At 31.8% G+C, this 19,909-nt stretch overlaps 2 protein-coding genes across 3 annotated transcripts; one reads left to right on the forward strand and one right to left on the reverse strand.

The window, feature by feature from the left end:
• Positions 1-269: 269 nt before the first annotated feature.
• LOC117207044 (MORN repeat-containing protein 3-like) lies at positions 270-1,932 on the forward strand. Of its 2 annotated transcripts, none has more exons than XM_033446862.1 (4): positions 270-634; positions 985-1,277; positions 1,408-1,595; positions 1,676-1,932. In XM_033446862.1, exons 1-4 carry the CDS (start codon positions 435-437, stop codon positions 1,847-1,849), a joined length of 855 nt encoding a protein of 284 aa, XP_033302753.1. In that variant the 5' UTR covers positions 270-434; the 3' UTR covers positions 1,850-1,932. The 2 variants fall into 2 exon arrangements, with proteins under 2 accessions (XP_033302753.1, XP_033302754.1); XM_033446863.1 differs by lacking the exon at positions 270-634 and adding an exon at positions 678-848.
• On the reverse strand, positions 1,894-19,831 carry LOC117207043 (calcium release-activated calcium channel protein 1-like). The gene is given in 6 exon segments (XM_033446861.1): positions 1,894-3,292; positions 3,844-3,972; positions 4,684-4,746; positions 4,748-4,759; positions 6,845-7,038; positions 19,578-19,831. Coding segments are annotated over 6 exon segments (1,014 nt in total). The 5' UTR covers positions 19,663-19,831; the 3' UTR covers positions 1,894-2,761.
• Positions 19,832-19,909: the final 78 nt, after the last annotated feature.

The following is a 19,909-nucleotide window of genomic DNA, read 5'->3' on the forward strand; positions in this document are numbered from 1 at the left end:
CGGTATGACAAATTTTTTTAAACGAGCAATCTTTTTATTGATAATTATTTGTCATACAATAATTTTAAGCATGACATAAAATCATAAAAGGTATAAGTTTTCCAATGAATTTTAGCGGTCTTATATTAATATCTTTCATCATTACTTAGTAGAAAAGAATATTTCGTTCGCACATTTCAAGGTGGTTAATCACTGTATATTATTCGAAATTTTTTTATCATAAAGTATAAAAAATTATTAATAATACATGACATTGATATATTATTCTTACATTTGCAAATCGAATATTTTATTGCATATTTCAATTTTATTCGTATTCGTTTGTTCGATCATAAAGTGGTGCCGTTGTCAAAATGAATGATCAATTATACTTTAAAATGAAAGATTAACCATTTTAACATGATTGTTAAAAAAATTATGTTTTCAAAATTTAAATGAAATCTCTGATAAATGTTACAATGCCTTTTTTAGAACTCGTTAAAACTTCATACATTAAGCAGAGAATAGGGAGCTCGAAAAGAAATGGTTTGCGTCATGCCATTTTTAGCCCTCAAAGCAAAGGACTTTTCAAAAGTCATTACATTGGCGAATGGAAGGACGACATAAGAGAAGGCATAGGTAAAGAAGTGGACAGGTATATTAATTATGATATGAACTAAATATTTTAGAATGATCAAAATAAAATTTGTTCAATGTAAATAATTCAGATAACATTGTCAGAAAAAATTACGCAAATATAATATTGTATTTTGCAACAATTAAATGTTATGGTATAATATATTTCAATCTATTGCGGCTTTCAAAATATATAAAATTTGTGTTACAGTCAATGAATTAGAACAACTGCTGTAAGTAATTCTGAATAAGGATAATCATTTGAAATATTTATTTTTATTATTAATTAATATTATTTAATATTTGTACAGTCTTCTGATATTTTTCACATATTCGAAAACAATTTCAATTTCGTTTGAAATTTCATAGAGATGGATGGATGTACAATGGTAGCTGGCTCAATGATAAAAAACATGGTTGCGGTATTTTGAGCAAAATTTCAAAAGAAGACCATACTATTCATCGATATTATATTGGCCAATGGGTGGCTGGAAAAAAGCAAGGATTCGGACATAACTGGTTCGAAGATGGTTCTTACTATGAAGGTGACTTCTGTCGAAATAAACGACATGGTTATGGCCGTATGTGGCATTGTAATGGAGATTATTACGAGGGCGCTTGGAAGGATGATTTTTACCATGGCATGGGATTGCTCGTTAAAGGTTTCCTAATTGATGTCATCTGTTCTTTTTACAACCGACCTTAATAATGTTTCGGCTATAAATAACGAATAACTTATCGTTATTTTCCAATACACTAATTAAAAGTGGGTGAGATGTTTAACTTTTGCAGAAAATGGCAACAAATATGAGGGTCAGTTTATTAAGGGCAAGAAAGAAGGTTACGGCACATTTTATCACATAATTACCGGTCAAGAGCAGCGTGGTTTCTGGACAAATGATTGGTTCATAAACGGAACCATGTCAGATGCAGATTTTCGACAATCCGCAACTCGTCCAACACCATATCCTATTCCGGAAGTACGTAACGATTATAAGTAAATTATCAACATTATTGTAAAATTTTTATTCATTGATGATAATTTTTATTTGGTTCAAAGCTGAAAGTGATAACGGATATTAACAATGCTCAAGATACTTCGGAAACTATATATGATAACAAAAAGGGGGAATCCTTTTTCACTGAACCTTTTTGTAAGAGAGCATCGAAGCGTATAGTTCCGAATATATGCGTGTCCATAAACACGTGCCCTTGTTTAAATTCCGTTTTATGAACATATATTCTTACAGTTTAAAATAACACGTAATACAGAATGAGTCGATGTTATTTGTATAATTTATTCTAGCAAAAGTACTTCAATTTTGCATATATTTCTTTCTATCAACATATGTATACACGTATAAACCGTTTGTTTGCAATAAAAGCTATGTACAATAATTTAATTGCCGCTTCTTTAGCGGCGGCAGTAATTTTGTACAGACAGAGACAATAAGACTGAAAATTATTTTGTCTCCGCGTAAAAAGCTTTTCAAACGTTACTTGAGCACGGGACTTATGTGAAAAGAAATAAACGAACAACATAAAAAGAACTGTGAATAATACCGCACGAGAGGCATGTTTTCGAACAAATTAATAATAAGTACATTCAATGCGAGCTAGTCACGCATTGTCAATGGAAGATATAAACCCCCATTCAAGACTGTTGCTTTTTGAGCCATAGCTAAGGATACGTTATACAATAAATCTTATCGCGTATCATTGCTCTTATAGGTTAAGTCGCTACGCGAGAAGGGGAATGTTTCACGTTTATACATACATATATCCTTTTACCAAAAATTACTTTTCAGTACGTGTACAAATTCATTGCGATATAATTGAACATCGGTAGCAATATATCGCTTCGCTCGCTGAAAAAAACAGGTGTTCCCTTTCAAACTTGTCGCATGTAGGCGAATAAAAGTGTTGAGAAATATTATAGACAGTCATTTTTGATGCTTTCAATACAGTACCAATCCTCATCTTCATAACCCATTCTAATCTATCGTTTGAATTGTTTTAATACGTAATAACATGTATAAGCTAAACAATGCAGCATATGCAGATAATTAGAGATTCATTATCCTCCACTCAGAGAGGTTATCACATTGTAAAAGTAACACAGATCATGGATTGTGCTTTACCATGTTCAGACTACGTGCGTCATGCCAGCGGTCTGTAGTAAATTCACACCATTTCTACCTTCAACATCGGTTGACTCTATTTGTTCTTTAAGTAACTCCAGTTCTCTTATACCGGACACAGTGACTTCGTATTTGTGGGCCACTAAGCTCCGATAAAAATGTATCGCAAATGCGAGGAAGATTATTAGTACTGGTATTAACACGATACAAGCAGACCAAGCAGCCACTTGTGAAAAGTCATAGAACTTCACCCAACAAAGTATAGCAATTTCCAATAAAAATAGTAAAAGTCCTAGAAGAGTAGAAAACGCCCATGCCACTTCGATGTACCAGTGTAGACGTTCGTGTGGAGATTCGTGTACTAAGCTTATGCTATGCAGATTGCATACAGCCTCGATGTTCGGCAAAATACACGTTGATATCATTAAAGCTAACATGTGAACCGCAACCAACAACGTAGTACACACGGCGAAGGCGATTAACATCTCTGAAGGTACTTTCGTATCGGAATTCAACTGTACTTCCACCATAGCTACCTGTAAAGGAAAAATATTTATTTATTAATATCTATTAACATATATTAAAATGTGTATGAAATATTTAACAGTGAGTTTATAATCTGTGTAATGAAATCAATTGCTCAGAGTTATTTCCTTTATTGTTATATGTAATCGTCCTTTTTAAAATAATTTTACAATATTTTTATGCAGAATTAATTCAATTCTAGACTAACTATTTCTATATAAATTAAAAAATAAATATTAACTTTACTGTACCACTAAGTTTTAAGAAATTCTATTAATGCTGAAATAATATTGCGGGGATATATCTTTTCTTGTTCCTGAACTCATTTTTAACAAATTATAATCTACGTTACTGTTATCAATATTCCTCCCTTGTCTGTTCCCTTTGTTCCCTTTACTATTGTACTGTTATTATCACAATGTGAATTTATTAAGTCTGTTATTTTTTAAAATGGAGAACAAAGAGCTAAAACCTAAAAAAAAGTATTGTTCTAAAGTTTTGATGATTCAGAGGTATTTTAGATTACCGAAAAAGAGATTTATTAAAATATCCAGTTATGTACCATGGCAAAGCCGGAAAGTAGAGCAGACGTCTTGCTCGACGCTTTAAGTTTCGCTCGACTGAGCTGCAGTTTTCTCCAAGAGAGATAACCCGGCGTGTGAAGGCCATCTCCCGACTGCGACATCTTTGACTGGTTGACAGAAAAGAATGACAGACAATATAGAGGGATTATTAACACAACGTTTGTAAAATAGAATTGAATGGAAGCGAATGGTTGCATAATATGCTTAATCGAAAACAGTACGCTAACTTGTGTCTCAAGTATCGCGTGAGTATAGTGACCAATTATATGATTCAATTGAAACTTCACTGATTTATACTATAATATTATAATTAATAATTATATTATATATTATACAATTATTGGTACATATATTATATATAATATACAATATATATTATATTGTATTGCCGTTTGTCTATTAAATTTTGTATCAGTCAATTTTTTCCCCTTTAAAATTTCATTAAGAAATTTCACATCTTTGGGAAAATCAGAAAATTGTTATATGGCATACTGATTTCTACAAAATGTTTAGGAAGTTATAAATATAAAAGTTGATTCATGGAAAGCCTGTATCTTGAGTATTAGAATAAATTATTTTTAAATTTGAATCACAATCATGAAACTTACACGTAAGTATCCTAACTATGTTTGCCGTTTTGAAATAGCGGGAGACCAACAACGGTGGTATCCATTCGGCATTTCAGAATCGTGGTACACCGTCCGTATAGTAAAATCGTTGTTAAAAATACATCTAAGATAATTGTACATCTAGAGGTAATCAGCGTTTGGATAATTGGCGTTCAACTGTACAAACACGTAAGAAAGAAAGGCACGTACCGAAAGTAGATGGCAACGTCGGTGCCAACAGGAGAGCTTGCCAAAAGTCCTGTGTAGGACAAAAAACCAACGGGTGCTGAACCAAACAAATAACAAGGAAAATTAATGGAAAGCCTCTAGATACAACGCAAGAGAGAGAGAGAGAGATTCATCTAAATACTGATAGATTGAATCTGTGGGAAATCTGGCAAGCGACAGCACGATATAATCAAGTACAATACACCAATGAAAGAAAAAACAGAATAATACAATCTTTCAACTAATTAGTAATTGTAGTAAATTGTTAGAAAATGAACATTTTTAATCTATATAAAATAAATCTAGAGAACGGAAAGATATATTCTTTTTACATTTAACTTCTATATTTATATAAATAATTTATAACTATATATAATTCTTGTTCATTTAAATCAGTGGAGTAAATTTATGAATTGAGATTACGGTTAGTCTTGTACACAACATGTAATAAATCAATTCCTCTGAACATCGATTCACGCACATCCACAGTTAGTATACACATAATACTTTATACATCAAGCTTCCGCTAACGCAAAGTTGTTTATACGTATTTCGTGTATGTCTGTATTTTATGTAAGTGAATTCGTTGCCGAGAACACGATCGTTAACGCGAGAATAATTATGCGATATAAATGATTATGTTTCATTACAAACTAAGGAAGCGATTGGTAGCGATATAATTTAAGAAACAGTTTCGATTGATCTTATCGGTATTTACAAGGATTCCATGAACGTTAGATAATATTCAATTTTCTGCTTCTCTGTCGACAACATGAATATCTTCCAGGTAAAGATCATCAACGACTCTCATGAGTTTTAACACGTAGTACTTTGTTCACCAGATCGTAAATCGTCAACGGAATTGAGTTTTAAACAATGATATCAAGAGAGCATGATTTATCGAATCAAGGCGGGCAACAAACAAAATGATCTCTTGGAGTTGGAGTTCAATTGAATAGCAAACACATGGAGTATTCAATATACGTTATTGTTTGTAATCATAAAGTCGACTGAATTTTATATTTCAATATTGGAGATTCTAAGGAGTTTTTATTAATTCTTAGTGAGATAGTAGACGCTTGGCAATTCTGACGAATAGGATATGGAGACAGACGTAGAATTATCCAAAGCGAATTGCTTTCATGGATATGTTAATATTATTATATACGTATAATACATGGACGTTTATCCTATTAAGAAGATTCACAATTTAATACTTTGAGGACCGACTACTCTGACAAGCATATTATATATATAAAAAGGTTCCAAACGACCAATATTATATCTAATATATTAATAACGGTTTCGTACTATCTAAGCATTAATATCGGCAATTAATACTAGTACATATATCGTCACCAAATATAGGCAGAATTAGCTGTAGCGGTACCGACAGTTTATTACGAATATCTAGAAAACTAAGCCTGAGCGGCGGTTATATGTATAGGAAAAAGTTCAAGCGTTGATTCCTACAAGGTGTTAAAAATTCATCGGAATCATTGATAAGATATGTTGATGAGATATCGATAATTACCATAAATTCATATGATTGTATTGTACATTTATTATCACCTCAACATGCTTTTTTAATTTTCTTAAATTGTGAATGTGTACTTTATCAGCGAGCTAGTTGTCCATACGTTATACACATTAATACTAACATAGAACTCTTCAGATAATTCTGCATCTTTCTTCTATGCAATTGTAATATATAAACAATTTTGTTCTATCTTAAAATTATTTACAAACGCAAATATTCATAACATAATCATAACATCTGTAATACCCGGAATACGTTATTTGACTACCATGCGGAACGTTTGAAGTATCTTCTACAGCACATCAAAAGTATCAATATTTATATTTCAGCGATAAGATTCGCTGGAGTTGCTTGTAGTATCAAAGCCGGTTCAAAATGACCAAGCATCTGCCAATGCACATGCGGGTGAACGATATAATCCTAATAAACGAGAAAATAAACGAAAAAGTTGTCGCAGGTGAAAACTGTATATGTCAAAACGTACATATAAGGTGTTATGGAAGAAGACTACGAGATAACCGTATAATATCTAGCGTAATACCCGGAGAGAGATAAAAAGGAAACGAACTGCGAGATCAAAGAGACAAGGGGAGAATTACCGACCTGACAGTTGTGAAACCGCTTATGGAAGCAGTGACCGTCAGCGTTGCGCAGATGTGTGCGTGCCACGTGTACGTGGATGGGTAAGTGCGAGGAGGGGAGTACTGCTCCGTCCTCCGCGCCAAACACTGAATTGCGTCCAGTGCTTGTCGACCATATGGACATCAGGCTTGTTTCTTGCGTAGCTCTGATAAAAGCTAAAACAAAAAAAGAGCGTTACATTAGATTATATGTAGATTTTGAAATAACGGTAACTAATTATTAAACTGCGGACATTTATACATTTATGAGAAATTTAATAGTGCAAAATGTATACACAGAACGTATAGAATGTACAAAAGTATATAAAATATTGGATTGTTAGAAAAATTCGTAACGAGTGTTAAGAAACATTTAACTAGAATTAGACTTTCTATCATCTTTTTCCTGACAAACTACTTGTCTTCTTACGTATCAATTCATTCAAATAGCTTTTATAGGATTCCAAAGTATTTCACGAATTTTGTAAGTTGTTGAATATTTCAAATAAAGTCTATACTACATTGTAAATTTAGAAAAATATAATATCTGTATAAAATTATAACGTATTAAATATAGGTCTGTATCAAAAATTATAATATGATTTTAATCAGCTATAGGAACAAAATTTAATAAATGCTATGTTACATTGTGTAATTTAATTTAAATCTAATTGTTTACATTGTGTAAATTTATTTTATGGTAATTATTTGTACCTGAAATTTAACTTTGGAAAGATTAAAAAATATCTTTATATATGAACAATATGCATAGATTAAATTTATTTCAATGCACTTGGCGAGGAATTATGTCAACTAAGAATCAACTTTTCATGACACGTGCATATTTTCTGTATAACATTCTACATGCGAGAACACACCTTAATGCAGTGAATGGCATGTTTCTAAAGAGAGAAAGTGAATGGAGAAACTGGTTTTGGCGGGACAATTATTTCTTGACCCGTGATAACGTTGACCCAATCGTTTTCACTCTTTACATTTATGCTTCTTTCATTTTATTACTATATTCATTGCTTCTTTTAGTCGGCTATTTGTACTGCGCATTGTTGGGAAAAAGACTAGCGGGGCGGCACAGGGGCAAGGGAGCTACTGCGCTGTATTGTTTACCGTCACGCGTTATTGTATTGTTTTACTTGTATTAGGTCGTCCAAAAAGTTTCTTTCGTTTTATAAGGAAATAATGGATGCACATTTTCCGTTTCATATTACTTTATCGAATTACGTATGATCCATTTCGTTCTATCAAAATAAAGATCACAACACGTTCGACAGATTAGTTTTCATGTTTGTATAAAGATGCGTCGTTGTAAAAGACGTGTCTGTAAAAGAAAGACACTTTTCGGACAACCTAATATATGTAACACTTTCGGGCAATACGCGTGCTTATCTTTATGATTGTGCTAAGTCTATAGAAAATAATGCTAATCTTCCTTTCATACAGTAGCTCACAAAAGTATTCAAACACTTATCGAGACTTTTTATAGATATACTATGTGTGTTATACGAAAAATTTTGAAATTTCATTAGCATTGTAACAAGAGTCGATTATGATGATTATGTTGCTAAAGTTTGAAACAAATCTGAAAAAATACATAGAAGTTACAAAATGTTATCGTGTATATATATATATACGATATATATATATATATATACACGATATATAAGATATATATATATATATATCTTGCAGAGATCACAAAAATATTTACATAGTCAATTATCTATTAATATACCTAATATTGAGGCATATTGGTAAGCCTAAATATTTAATAGGATCATTTTGAACATTTATCAGCTACTTATGCTACTTTATTAATCTTTTACTAAGTATGTGATATTTACGCAGAAAATGCATGTACTTGCATATAAATTTTCAGATTGATTCTAAATATGATCGATACAATCATGACAGTTGTATATCATTACAGTGTTAATGAAATTGCAAAATATTTTATATAACATATACGATATGAACATAGAAGTTTCGCAAATACATACATACTTAGTTCAGACAACTTCGTGAACTATTATACGATAGTGTGTATAACCTTCACTGTTGGACGGTCAATTAACGCCTTCGAGAAATGAAGTTCTCACTTTAACTTTACGTTCACGGTGACCGTGCAACACGTAGGAGACATGGAACGAGGAAAGAATGAGATTTAATTTAAAGAGATTTTGAATCTCGTCTGTATCATTTCCAACGGTCGTTAATAGCAATCGAATGATGGGGGCGCTGCACGCACAACGTTCTCTTTCATTTACGCGCTATTACGCAAACGATACATTTCCCGCAATCTCTTTTATCCAAACGCCACATAAAGGCCCGAGTATTGAGATACAAAGGTAATGTTTTCTTTTTTCCGTCTCATAGTTATCAATCGAACTGATTCAGCAATTGATATATTTTCGTTTTGCTGGGTCATTGTACCAAGTAAAATCGTCACACATATATCGTAGCTAAAAATACGTTGGTACTTAAAAAGATAAGTAGCATTTCGGGTAAAAATAACTGAAACTAAAATTATCTATTGAAAACGAGAAACAAAGAGACAGTTACTTAATAGATAGGATGCTTCTCGTAACTGGACCAAGCCATAATTTTAAAATATGTAATAAGCAATACACGAAATTTTCATTGAGCAAAATTAAATGTCTTCGCGTAGTGCGTCATGTGTTTCGAAGATTTCAAAGTAATCTCCATTTTTTTAAATTGTATATGCTTTCATATACAATTTGACTGGTGATTTATTTTAGTGAGTTTCAGAGACCAATTATGTACTTGCATATGAAACCAGTTTTTTTCGCGTAACTATTCCCGCTAATTTAACCTTGACTGTGGTGTTGTTGAACAAAAAAAAAAAAGAAAAAGTTTGTGGAGATTGGACCAAGATAAACAACGAGAGAAAAAGAGATTCTTCTCCAAGCACTTCGACAATGTTATTTTTTTTCGAATTATACACATGCTCAAAGGTATTCGAACTACGTTCCTCTTTATAAATATCGAAAGATAACTTCAGCAACGAATTATATACATACTACAATGTTTAGATCCTTTCATATCTGAATTACAAATGTAGTATAGTGTACATTAATCATCAGAGGTCTATCAATGGGTGCAAAGTGTAACTGCATCGTATGAAAAAGTGTATGGCATTGATTAGGTAAACTGGATAAAAACCGTGGATTTCAAATATTTAAAAATAAGATTAAACCAGATGCTATACTGATTCTAATTATACATTTATATTTGTTTTATACTATTCTCATTGTCTGTTTCAGAGGCAGCGAGAAAATCAAATGAATTCTAATAACACTCTTGAAATTAATTCATAGATTGTGATAAATATAAAAAGAAAAGTTGTTTTAGGTATAGAAAATAAAGAGAAATTCCTTTAGGTATAGTTTCCTACGAATGTCTATTGGAAACACTTGCAATGAAATTTTCCGTAAAAAGACCATAACGAATTGCCTACAATGCCATTGGGTATGTTGCAACTAATATAGTTCAGAGATACGTGCCAATATCACTAAAAATACAGGGACCGTAGAACGCATAGAGAGCTTGCTGTTACGGCTCACACACGAAATTAAATATTCACGTTGCTAAATCAGAGTGATATGTAAGTTGTTACTTGCAAAAAATGACTAACATAATCTGATACGCCCGACGAATATCTACATCACGTCATTATGCACGAATATGCACGAGATTAACAAATTGCCGAGAACTTCGCGCTAACATGTTCGTGTGAGTTATGAATACCCATATGATAAAGAATAGATACAGTCAGTCACAAACATTTATATACAGCAAAAGCACTCTTCGCCGTTTTTCAGAAAAGATTAAAAGAATTTATACTTATATCTTAATATAAGGTGAAATTTTTTTGGTATATTGATGTATTTCTAGAAAGAATTAAAGAGATATAAAAGTATTGTAACTTGTAAAAGTTCTAGGACGCCATGTAAGAAACTACAACCTTAAATTTTATCAATACAGGATCGATAAGATTGCAGGCGGTTAGTAATGTATATCAAGAAGATATACCTACGAGATTAATTTAATATTTAATATCTGTCTTTATGATTTCATGTAAAAATAACAGGCGTATATACTCTTTTGTGAGATTTTGTATTATTTTTTTACTTCCTGAAGGATTGTGTTATTTTTCCAAATATGTATTTGGCTCTATTAATACAAAATTTAATTTGAAACAAAATTACTGGAGCTAATGTCTTCATTTTAATGTAAAAGATGTATGTGTACTTTTGTTACTGACTGTACATTTTGTCAAAATGAAACACAGGACAAGTATTAAGCAAAAGTTTAAAAATATGATATCATCATAAAATATAGAGTCTATTGTGACATAAAATAAGAAAAAGAGGAAATTGAGATTATTTCTTTATATATAGTTCAGGTCAACAAGTTGAACTGAAAACAAGGAAAAGAAAACCGCATAAATATAAATAATCGTTAGGTGAAATTAAATGAATTTAATTCATTCACATTCGTATACGAAGCAGCAGACATATGCCGATGAATAATTATAAATGTGCAACTGTATTTACCATTTTGGAGCAGTTTGGAGGAGTGTGCGGTTGAACGCGCGAACTCATAACGAAGATCAACAATCTACACTCTTCACGGAATAAAGGAAAAAAATAAAAGGAATCAGATGAAAAAGCACTTTTCGAGTTGAAGACACCAGTATTTAGTCTAATATTACGACAATGAAAAGATTGAATAACGAAATATGTACTTGGCATACAACTAAATTACGTTAAATGACAGCAGTGAAAGACACCAGTATACTGAATAAGAACGCCGCGAAACGGCATCGACAAACATCAACGACAAACCACGAAGTTAGCCGACGATCGCCGAACATTTTCGGTCATCTGTGGGTAAGTTAGATTAACTACCCGAATGAACTTATAATTGAATAACATATGTAAATTAGATGCAAATTCCTTATTGCGAATGATTATTAATAAATCACAATATATATCTATCTAAATATTACTATTTAATTAAATTCTTTTTTTCAATTATATACTATATATAATTAACATTATATTAATAAACATTTTAATATTATTAATACATAAATAAAATTTTTTTTGTCAGATTCTCAAAACTATGATTTTAAGATGATTATATGTTATATATATCTTATACGATATCCAAATGATGAATGTGAATGAAATTTGCTTACATAAGTTATTGATGACTTTAAACAGGTTTTTATAGCGTTATAATAAAACATTCTTTTCTATGCTAAAAATTCTATACTTATGATTTCCTTTCCATTTAGATCAATTACTTTCAAATGAAGATATATTACAAGGATCGCGTGTATTTGATTTGAGGAATAAAGAGACGCACTTTGAAGGAATGAAAAGATTATTATTTTCAATGCAGTGAATAAATCAGTACAATAAATCAGGAACAGGATTTTCATTAGATATCATAAATAAAGTTCTTTTAAATTTAAACGTTAATTTTTTATTATATATAAATACAATATCTATTAGTTTCACTTAACTTTTCTTAAATGTATTTCCGGAATTTTTATGGATTTTCGAAGATAAACCGAAAGCAATCACGTGTCTTCTTGCAACAGCAATTGCAACAGCTTCGTTTACATCATATGATACATCTACATCAAAGAACGGATGAAAATGTAAACTAATATTTGACCGATGTTCAAACAAATTTATCGTCCTTTTAACGATTTGTAAACATTTTTAACACCTTAAATTTTGTAACTACGTATAAAAGGCTCATCAAGCGGATAATAGGAAAACATATACAGTACCTCTAAGTTGCAACAGAAAGTTAATTTATGATATAGAAATGTTGGAAAGCTTCATTCTGAAACACAAGACTCGTAAAGAAGTTATAGGCGCGAAATAATTTCCGCTAAAGAAAACTGGGGAGCAATATAGCTGGTAGGTAATTTTACTTATGGGCTTCTCATGGCAAGCGTCCAGGATCATTTCCATCGAAGAGAAACGCGTCGCCCGCAGTCATGGTCAGGGTATCCCTAACCTACTTGTATTGCTACCGACTGATCTATTTAAAACCTGATCCCTACAGTGAAAATTCACTTTGAAATGAAACTGTTCACTTGTTTTGATATTACCCTCGCTTCGACCGATATCAGGCGTGTGACTAACATGTTGATAAATTACTGATCATAAGCAAATATAGCATGCTCAGAATGGTTTCTATTCTCTTTATGAAGTATGAGAATTTTACGTCATATTTATAATACCTTTCTTTTATATAATTGTCTAGAAAATTATCTGGATGATTATTTATAAACTTATTTATTATCTATCGCTACTATTATTTAATTACTCATAGAAGTAAACATTACCTAAAAATTTGCCTACAGAGATTTTGGCGAACCTGTCCTTGATCGAAACAAAAACTCTTAACTGCGAGATTGATTTACAAGAAACCGTTCCAATATAAGGTACCTAAGCTTGATTTACCGCAGTTCGCAGGAATTCCGCCTGAAAAATCAATCGCCCCGAGGGAACGACAATTTTAGAATTGATTCTTGTACCGTTTTAAAGATATCCAATAATAACCATGGAAAAATATTTTAATACCTAGATATAAAATTTACTTAGCTAAATATAGCAGTCATAAAGTTTCACGTAATTTATCCGCTTTTCTTCTCTACTATTTTACCCAACATCTTAGAGGATTATTATATTGATTACAAATTAAATAAGCCAACAAAGAGAATATTCCGCAGGAGCAAAAGGGTTTCATAATATAGTTGAAACAATTAATTAGTCGGCAATGCACATTGAAGAAGTGTGATGCGCGTAAAGATTAATTTCAAGAAATCGTACCGAGTTGTTAAGCCCATTACCTCGAGATACGAATGTCCTAGAATCTCAATTAATAACGTCATTCGTTTGTGCGCCGCCTTTTCGTTATAGAATTTCTGCGAGTTTTCAATGGGAAGTTCTTATTTTCTTATTATTGCATTCTTCGTGTTCATAACAGATTATTCACGGTATCCTGTTATTACCTGGAAATCATTGACTGCACGCCGGTTTCTATACAAATGTATAAATATAGCAATGTCGGATGATTGGATCTAGGAAATTCTACACTTTATTTTGGATAGTATTTTTATCACGGAATGATAAAAAATTGTAATATGGTAGAATTAGAAGAACAAAATAGAAGAATTAATTACAGAAGAATATTATAGATTTCACTAATGAAATATTAATAATATCATACATGTAACATCGTAATCATGAAATCGTTAAATAAAAATAAGTACTGTTCATACTGATGTATATCAATTCTAAGCTATCTCAGGTGATAAGGGAGATGAGCGTATGATCAATAATTTGTACAACTTTCGTAATTGTTAAAGAACAAAACGAACAGCAGCAAATAGGTGTGCGTAACATCATCGCAAATACATAATATCATGTTGTTATCGTCGAAATAAGGAGAGCGAAGAAAGTTTCGTAACAATATATTTTCCAAGGTAGATTTTAAATCATGAAACATGTAGCCTGAATAAAATATAACAAACTTGCAAAATAAAGCATCAAAAATCCCATTCGAGTTTTATTTCAACTTAAGATCCGTTCTCAACGCGAGAATTGATTGTAATTTCAACAAATAAATAAAAAAAAAAAAACTTAAGATCCTTACTATAATTTAATGTTTTATTGAACAATCTGTAATATTCCAGATATTCGAAATGAATATGTACGTGTGAAAGTAAAAAACTAAGTCGATCACGTGCGTATGTACCTATAACTTCCTAATACTGAATTCGTTATATACAAAACATCAATATTTGTTCCAAAGAATGTGCAAAAATAGAAGAATAAAAAAATGATGAATTCGCCGAATCACTTACAAGAACCGTACTCAGCTCGTCGACGGGTTTCCATGTTAATAAGCAGCACACTATTTGATATAGGAATTCCAATAATTTAGCACCGATAGCTCTTTAGAATTTCTTACCAGAAAGCACATACAACCGACACAAGAAAATTGTTTCTGCTCTTCGAGCGAACGAAGAAGCACTTTCTTCGTCACTTGTCCAGATCTTTATCTAAATTCCCACTCGCGACTCGACTTTATCATGACATTAGTAAGCCGGTAGATATCTGTTTGTTTATTTTCCTTGGCTTAATATCATTTGTTTCTGCAATTACAATAACTCTGTAATTTTACGAAACTGAATCGTGCATTCATGTTCCTCGGCAGACAACTATGGAATATGAACGAAAACTGATTGCGTGCGTGAGACGGCGCTAACTGTATCACTGGATCGCTTCGATAAATTATATTTATCCTCCTCGGTTTAGACGACAATGTGTCCCCACTCGGCAACGGGAATATAACATGGACACACCCTTTCACCCGAAGATGGGATGAACGATGGAAAATCACGGAAGAATAAAAGGATTGAACGAGAGGAATGCCAGATGTGCCCAATGTCGTTGGATGTTATTGTGCATATGTAGTACTTAACTAATCACGCTACGATGTGGGATATCTCGTTTCAGAGAGTTCGAGAGAAAGGTATACCTTTTAAGAACTAGTGTATTTTCGACCAATCGCGGGGAGAGACGTCAACGGGAGTCGTACATTCCCGTTACGATCATAATAACCGACGCCACGAGTTGATCGATCCCCTGATTTCCGTTAAGATAATAGGGGCGATTCAGTTTGTATAACACTGTGATTCACAGAATTATAAATTATATATTTTTTCCACTTAAGTTACACCGTTGCTTGTAATATATATCGTCGACAATGAGTTAGCGTATAGAGACGCGATACACTGGCACAATATTCGTTGAGGATAGAGCAAGGCTCTTAGAGTTTTGTTATAGTTGATTAACCCGTTACTGACCTGTTGACTTTTCTAGCGTTGTAGAACAAGTAGTTGACTTTTCTAGCGGTGTAGAAGAAGTAGTTGACTTGACCCTCCTGATGGCGTAGGGGAAGTAAGGTACAGTGACGATGCTGTGTCGTAGGAAAGCTGGTAATGGGTGTGTCATCGGATTTGTTCATGACATTTTTTGGTCAGGAAAGCGAGGGCAGTATACATTGCTTCTGATTGGATAAACGAGGGTTGGTGGACTAGGAAGGGCCTTAACCGCCCTCGATAGAAAGCTGCTAATGGGAAGCATCGTACGTGAGAAAAACTAACTTTCCCGTGTCGATATTCTTAAAGAAGCGATTTAGAAAAAAGATATTTGTTGGGTCTGAAGGACCTTAGGTAGAAAATTCCTTAGATTTCCTTAAGACTATTGAGAGTATGCGGTAAGGATGAGCGGACATCTGGTGTCCGTCTGGCCCGCGGTGTATGGCCTGGTCTAGGTAGAGGGTCGCCCGACGTAACAACTAGACTTTCCTACCTTTCGATATTTCCTCCGGAACAATGTCGCCCAACGTTTAGTTTTCCCAATACCATTTTTACTAATAATTTTCGCGTGACAAACTTTGAGATATGGTATGACTGTGTTATGTGATATGCTGATGTGTAGATGTTGGATGGAATAGTGTGGAGATGTTGCTGGAAACATAGCTGAAATAATGCGAGGTGTTAGTTTTGGTCTTATAACTGTATTTTGTGTCTTTTAAATTACTAAATATGTACTTCTTGTTTATGCTTGTTATGTAATATGTTGATATGTAGATCTTGGATAAAGAGGTATGGACAGGTTACTGACTAGAGGATTAGTTGTGTTTGTGACTTTAGAATTATATTTGATGTTTTCTAAATTACTAAATAATTCATTGTTTATAGACGCCGAACTTGTTATATTATGTATATGATATTATAATTATATTTAATATGTAAGATATATTGAACGAAATTATACGATGAGAAGCTATTGTCGATATTGATATTTATCAATTTTAGACGAAACGTGGATCAAAAAGGAAATGAATATGACTATTGATTGATCAATTCTAGAGAAAGATATCATATTTATAATAAAGAGATGCGAAGAATAAATCCATTTCATTCAAACTTTAAAATATATTAAATTTTTTAACAATATTATTACAATTTTAACAAGATCAAAAAATGTATCCAAATTTAGAATAAGCGCCACTGCTTCGGGTCATTGGCTTTCAAGGTATAAACACAAACGTTCTCAGATTTATTTCCGTGTAGAACCTTGACTTAATTTTCTACATTGAATGGTATGTACACACGGATTCCTTATGTAATTCAAAGTCAAGAAGGTACGACTTCCTTTCAGACTAATTTTCTGCTTGGTAAATTTCCCGATAAAAATAATTATGCCATCAGTTATTTGAACAGTCGAAAAAAGGTAAAATTATAATCCTTTTCATAATAATGAATTTTTCTAATAGCATATATGTAATAATAAATTGTAATGATAATATTCTATACTTATATCTATTATAAATGAAGAAATTGAAAAAAACACATATTATGATATTATTTCTTATATAAACGTAAAGAATGTGGGAATGTTCATTCACTACTTCTGAAATAATGTAACGAAATATTCGATTGGACAAGTGAATAGATTAACATATTAATATCCTGAATAAACATGATACATCAGTAGTGCAAGTGACGTAAATAAATGAAACTAATCGAATATAAAATGAACGCATCGAAAACTGAAATTTTATTAGATTCCAATATATTACTATACATTCATTTAAGGTGTCAGTTTATTTTTTATAATATTAAAATATCAAAAAAATTTGTATTAAGTAATACTTTGAAAATTTCTATTTTCTCGAAAAACTAGTTGAACAAAATTTTTTTTTATATTTGCGATTTATCTTTCTTATACGTGAAATACGTATTTCCTTTACTATTTCTGAGACATGGAAATATTTATATACATAATAATAAAATACATACATAATATAATTTTATTATACTATATTAGCATTTTATACAATATAAACATAACTACGTTTATATAATTCTTATTGTTAGAAATTATAAGCTACAAGTTACTGGTACTGATAAATTATCTTACTAGCAATAAAACAAATAAAGTTGTACAAATGTTATCTATTTGATGTATTTATATATTATATAGATTAAAGGAAATGACTGTCATAAACAATTATTTAGAAAACTATTCATTAATAAAAATAGTGTAATACTTAAAATATAATCGAATATGACAGCTAACTTGTAATTGATAGAATTTAATTGTAGTACATGTATTATATGTATAGTATTGCACGTATACATATGTTTACTATATGTATTTATCGTATTTGTTGTAAAGAAAGTTAATTACTACTAATAACTTGTAACTTGTAACCTGTAAAATTTCACAAATGACATTATTGTGTAAGAAGCTTCAGAGTATAATCAACAGTATAATATAATTTTAAGAAATCACTTACTTGACAGGACAGCGATCGAAAATGTTTAACCTCGATACTGGTGAATGTGTTCTATTATACGGTGTGTTTCCCCGTCGAAATTTATGCCGGCACGAGACGCCGATAATGTATCGTTTGAAACGAATCTGCATTCTTTGATGCAGGCGCGACCGAATAGCTACAATTGCATGAATCACTTCCTTCACGCTAATTAACAAGACTACAGATATTTCAGATTGATAATATTACATTTAATTGATGAAAATCCTCGTAGGAAATGGTATATCACTTAACATTCTACGCCATAATAACCGGACGAATCCGATACGATGAGTCGAATCTGTATACCTTGTCTCTGGTCGAACGCGAGAGATCGATCGAGGTTGAATGCCGGTGATAGTCAATATTTCCGACAGGTAACTTCAGAACCCTTCGACAGATGGTGCGAACAGTGCTTTAAAATGACGGCATAAAATTTAATTTCATTCTCCTCTCCACGATCGACAATTTGCTTATGATGTTAATATACAGTGGCTGCAAGAAGTATTTGCACAGCACTGTATTATTACTAATATTTACATGCTAATCAATTAGATCTAAGTACAGGGTTATCTATCATCTATTATCCAAATTTTAAATTACATCGTGAAAAAATGTTCAGATCGTTAGGTATAAAAAATATCGGTGACACCAAACTCCCCCTGTGTTATAACCTATAACTAACTAGCTCTAGTAGCAGCTCACAGATGGCGCATGCCATGTTTTAATTGTAGTAGTAAATCTACATATTGCTATTTTCCAAGTTCTCGCGAGCGCGGTTTCTTAAGTGGATAATCCTCTATATTAAATTCTGTATTATTTAGTAATACTTTAGTAATATATTTCATATGACTATACAAATTTAATGCTATGAAAATGAAATGTAGAATCTAATAACCAAAATACTTCATTAGAAAGTAAATTTTTGTAACCTCTGTATATTAATATATGATAGAAACACCCTAATCGAAGTAGTATAATACATGTTTATTATTGTTCAAATATCTGTATTAATATATGTTTATCAAATCCGAGCATTAAGAGGTTAGGTTCAAATTCATAAACACACTCATAGTACAATTGTTATGTTACATTCGTTGTTTTAATCTGTATAGTTAAGAGCACAGAAAAATGGCATTTTAGCCAATCTTTTTACCGAATAGATGAAAATTTGCACATTCATGGTTTTTGATATAAGAAGGATGTACTACAAAGTATTACAAAGCTGTTAATCAATATTATAATGCAGAGTTACTCACAAACTCGTGCGCATTTGAGACTGTCTAACTCAATGTTGCATTGTTCCCAATGTAAGCTGTAATCTGCAGTGGAGGAAGAGCTCATATTTCAGCACGTAGTTGATTATTCTTTTACTTCAACAAAGACAATCGAAATGACTTTTGATTGTTTCACGTTTCTTTACGTTGTATATGAACGCACACAAGATAGACTATTGCTTCGATAATATAACTGGCCATATGTCGGGTCTCATCTGACCAATTATTGAGAGAGGTATATTTTTAGAAAATTTCAAATATTAAATGCGAATGAGATATATATAGATAGATAGATAGATATATATAGATAGATA

Source organism: Bombus bifarius, unplaced genomic scaffold (genome assembly GCF_011952205.1).
Source record: "Bombus bifarius isolate JDL3187 unplaced genomic scaffold, Bbif_JDL3187 scf7180000008014, whole genome shotgun sequence".
Lineage (NCBI taxonomy): Eukaryota > Metazoa > Arthropoda > Insecta > Hymenoptera > Apidae > Bombus > Bombus bifarius.

Bases quoted from the DNA above. Each gene is read 5' to 3' on its own strand.
- LOC117207044 (XM_033446862.1), top strand. From the start codon at position 435: ATGAAATCTCTGATAAATGTTACAATGCCTTTTTTAGAACTCGTTAAA. The intron at 635-984 runs GTATATTAATTA...GAAATTTCATAG, and splicing joins ATAGGTAAAGAAGTGGACAG to AGATGGATGGATGTACAATG. The intron at 1,278-1,407 runs GTTTCCTAATTG...TAACTTTTGCAG, and splicing joins CATGGGATTGCTCGTTAAAG to AAAATGGCAACAAATATGAG.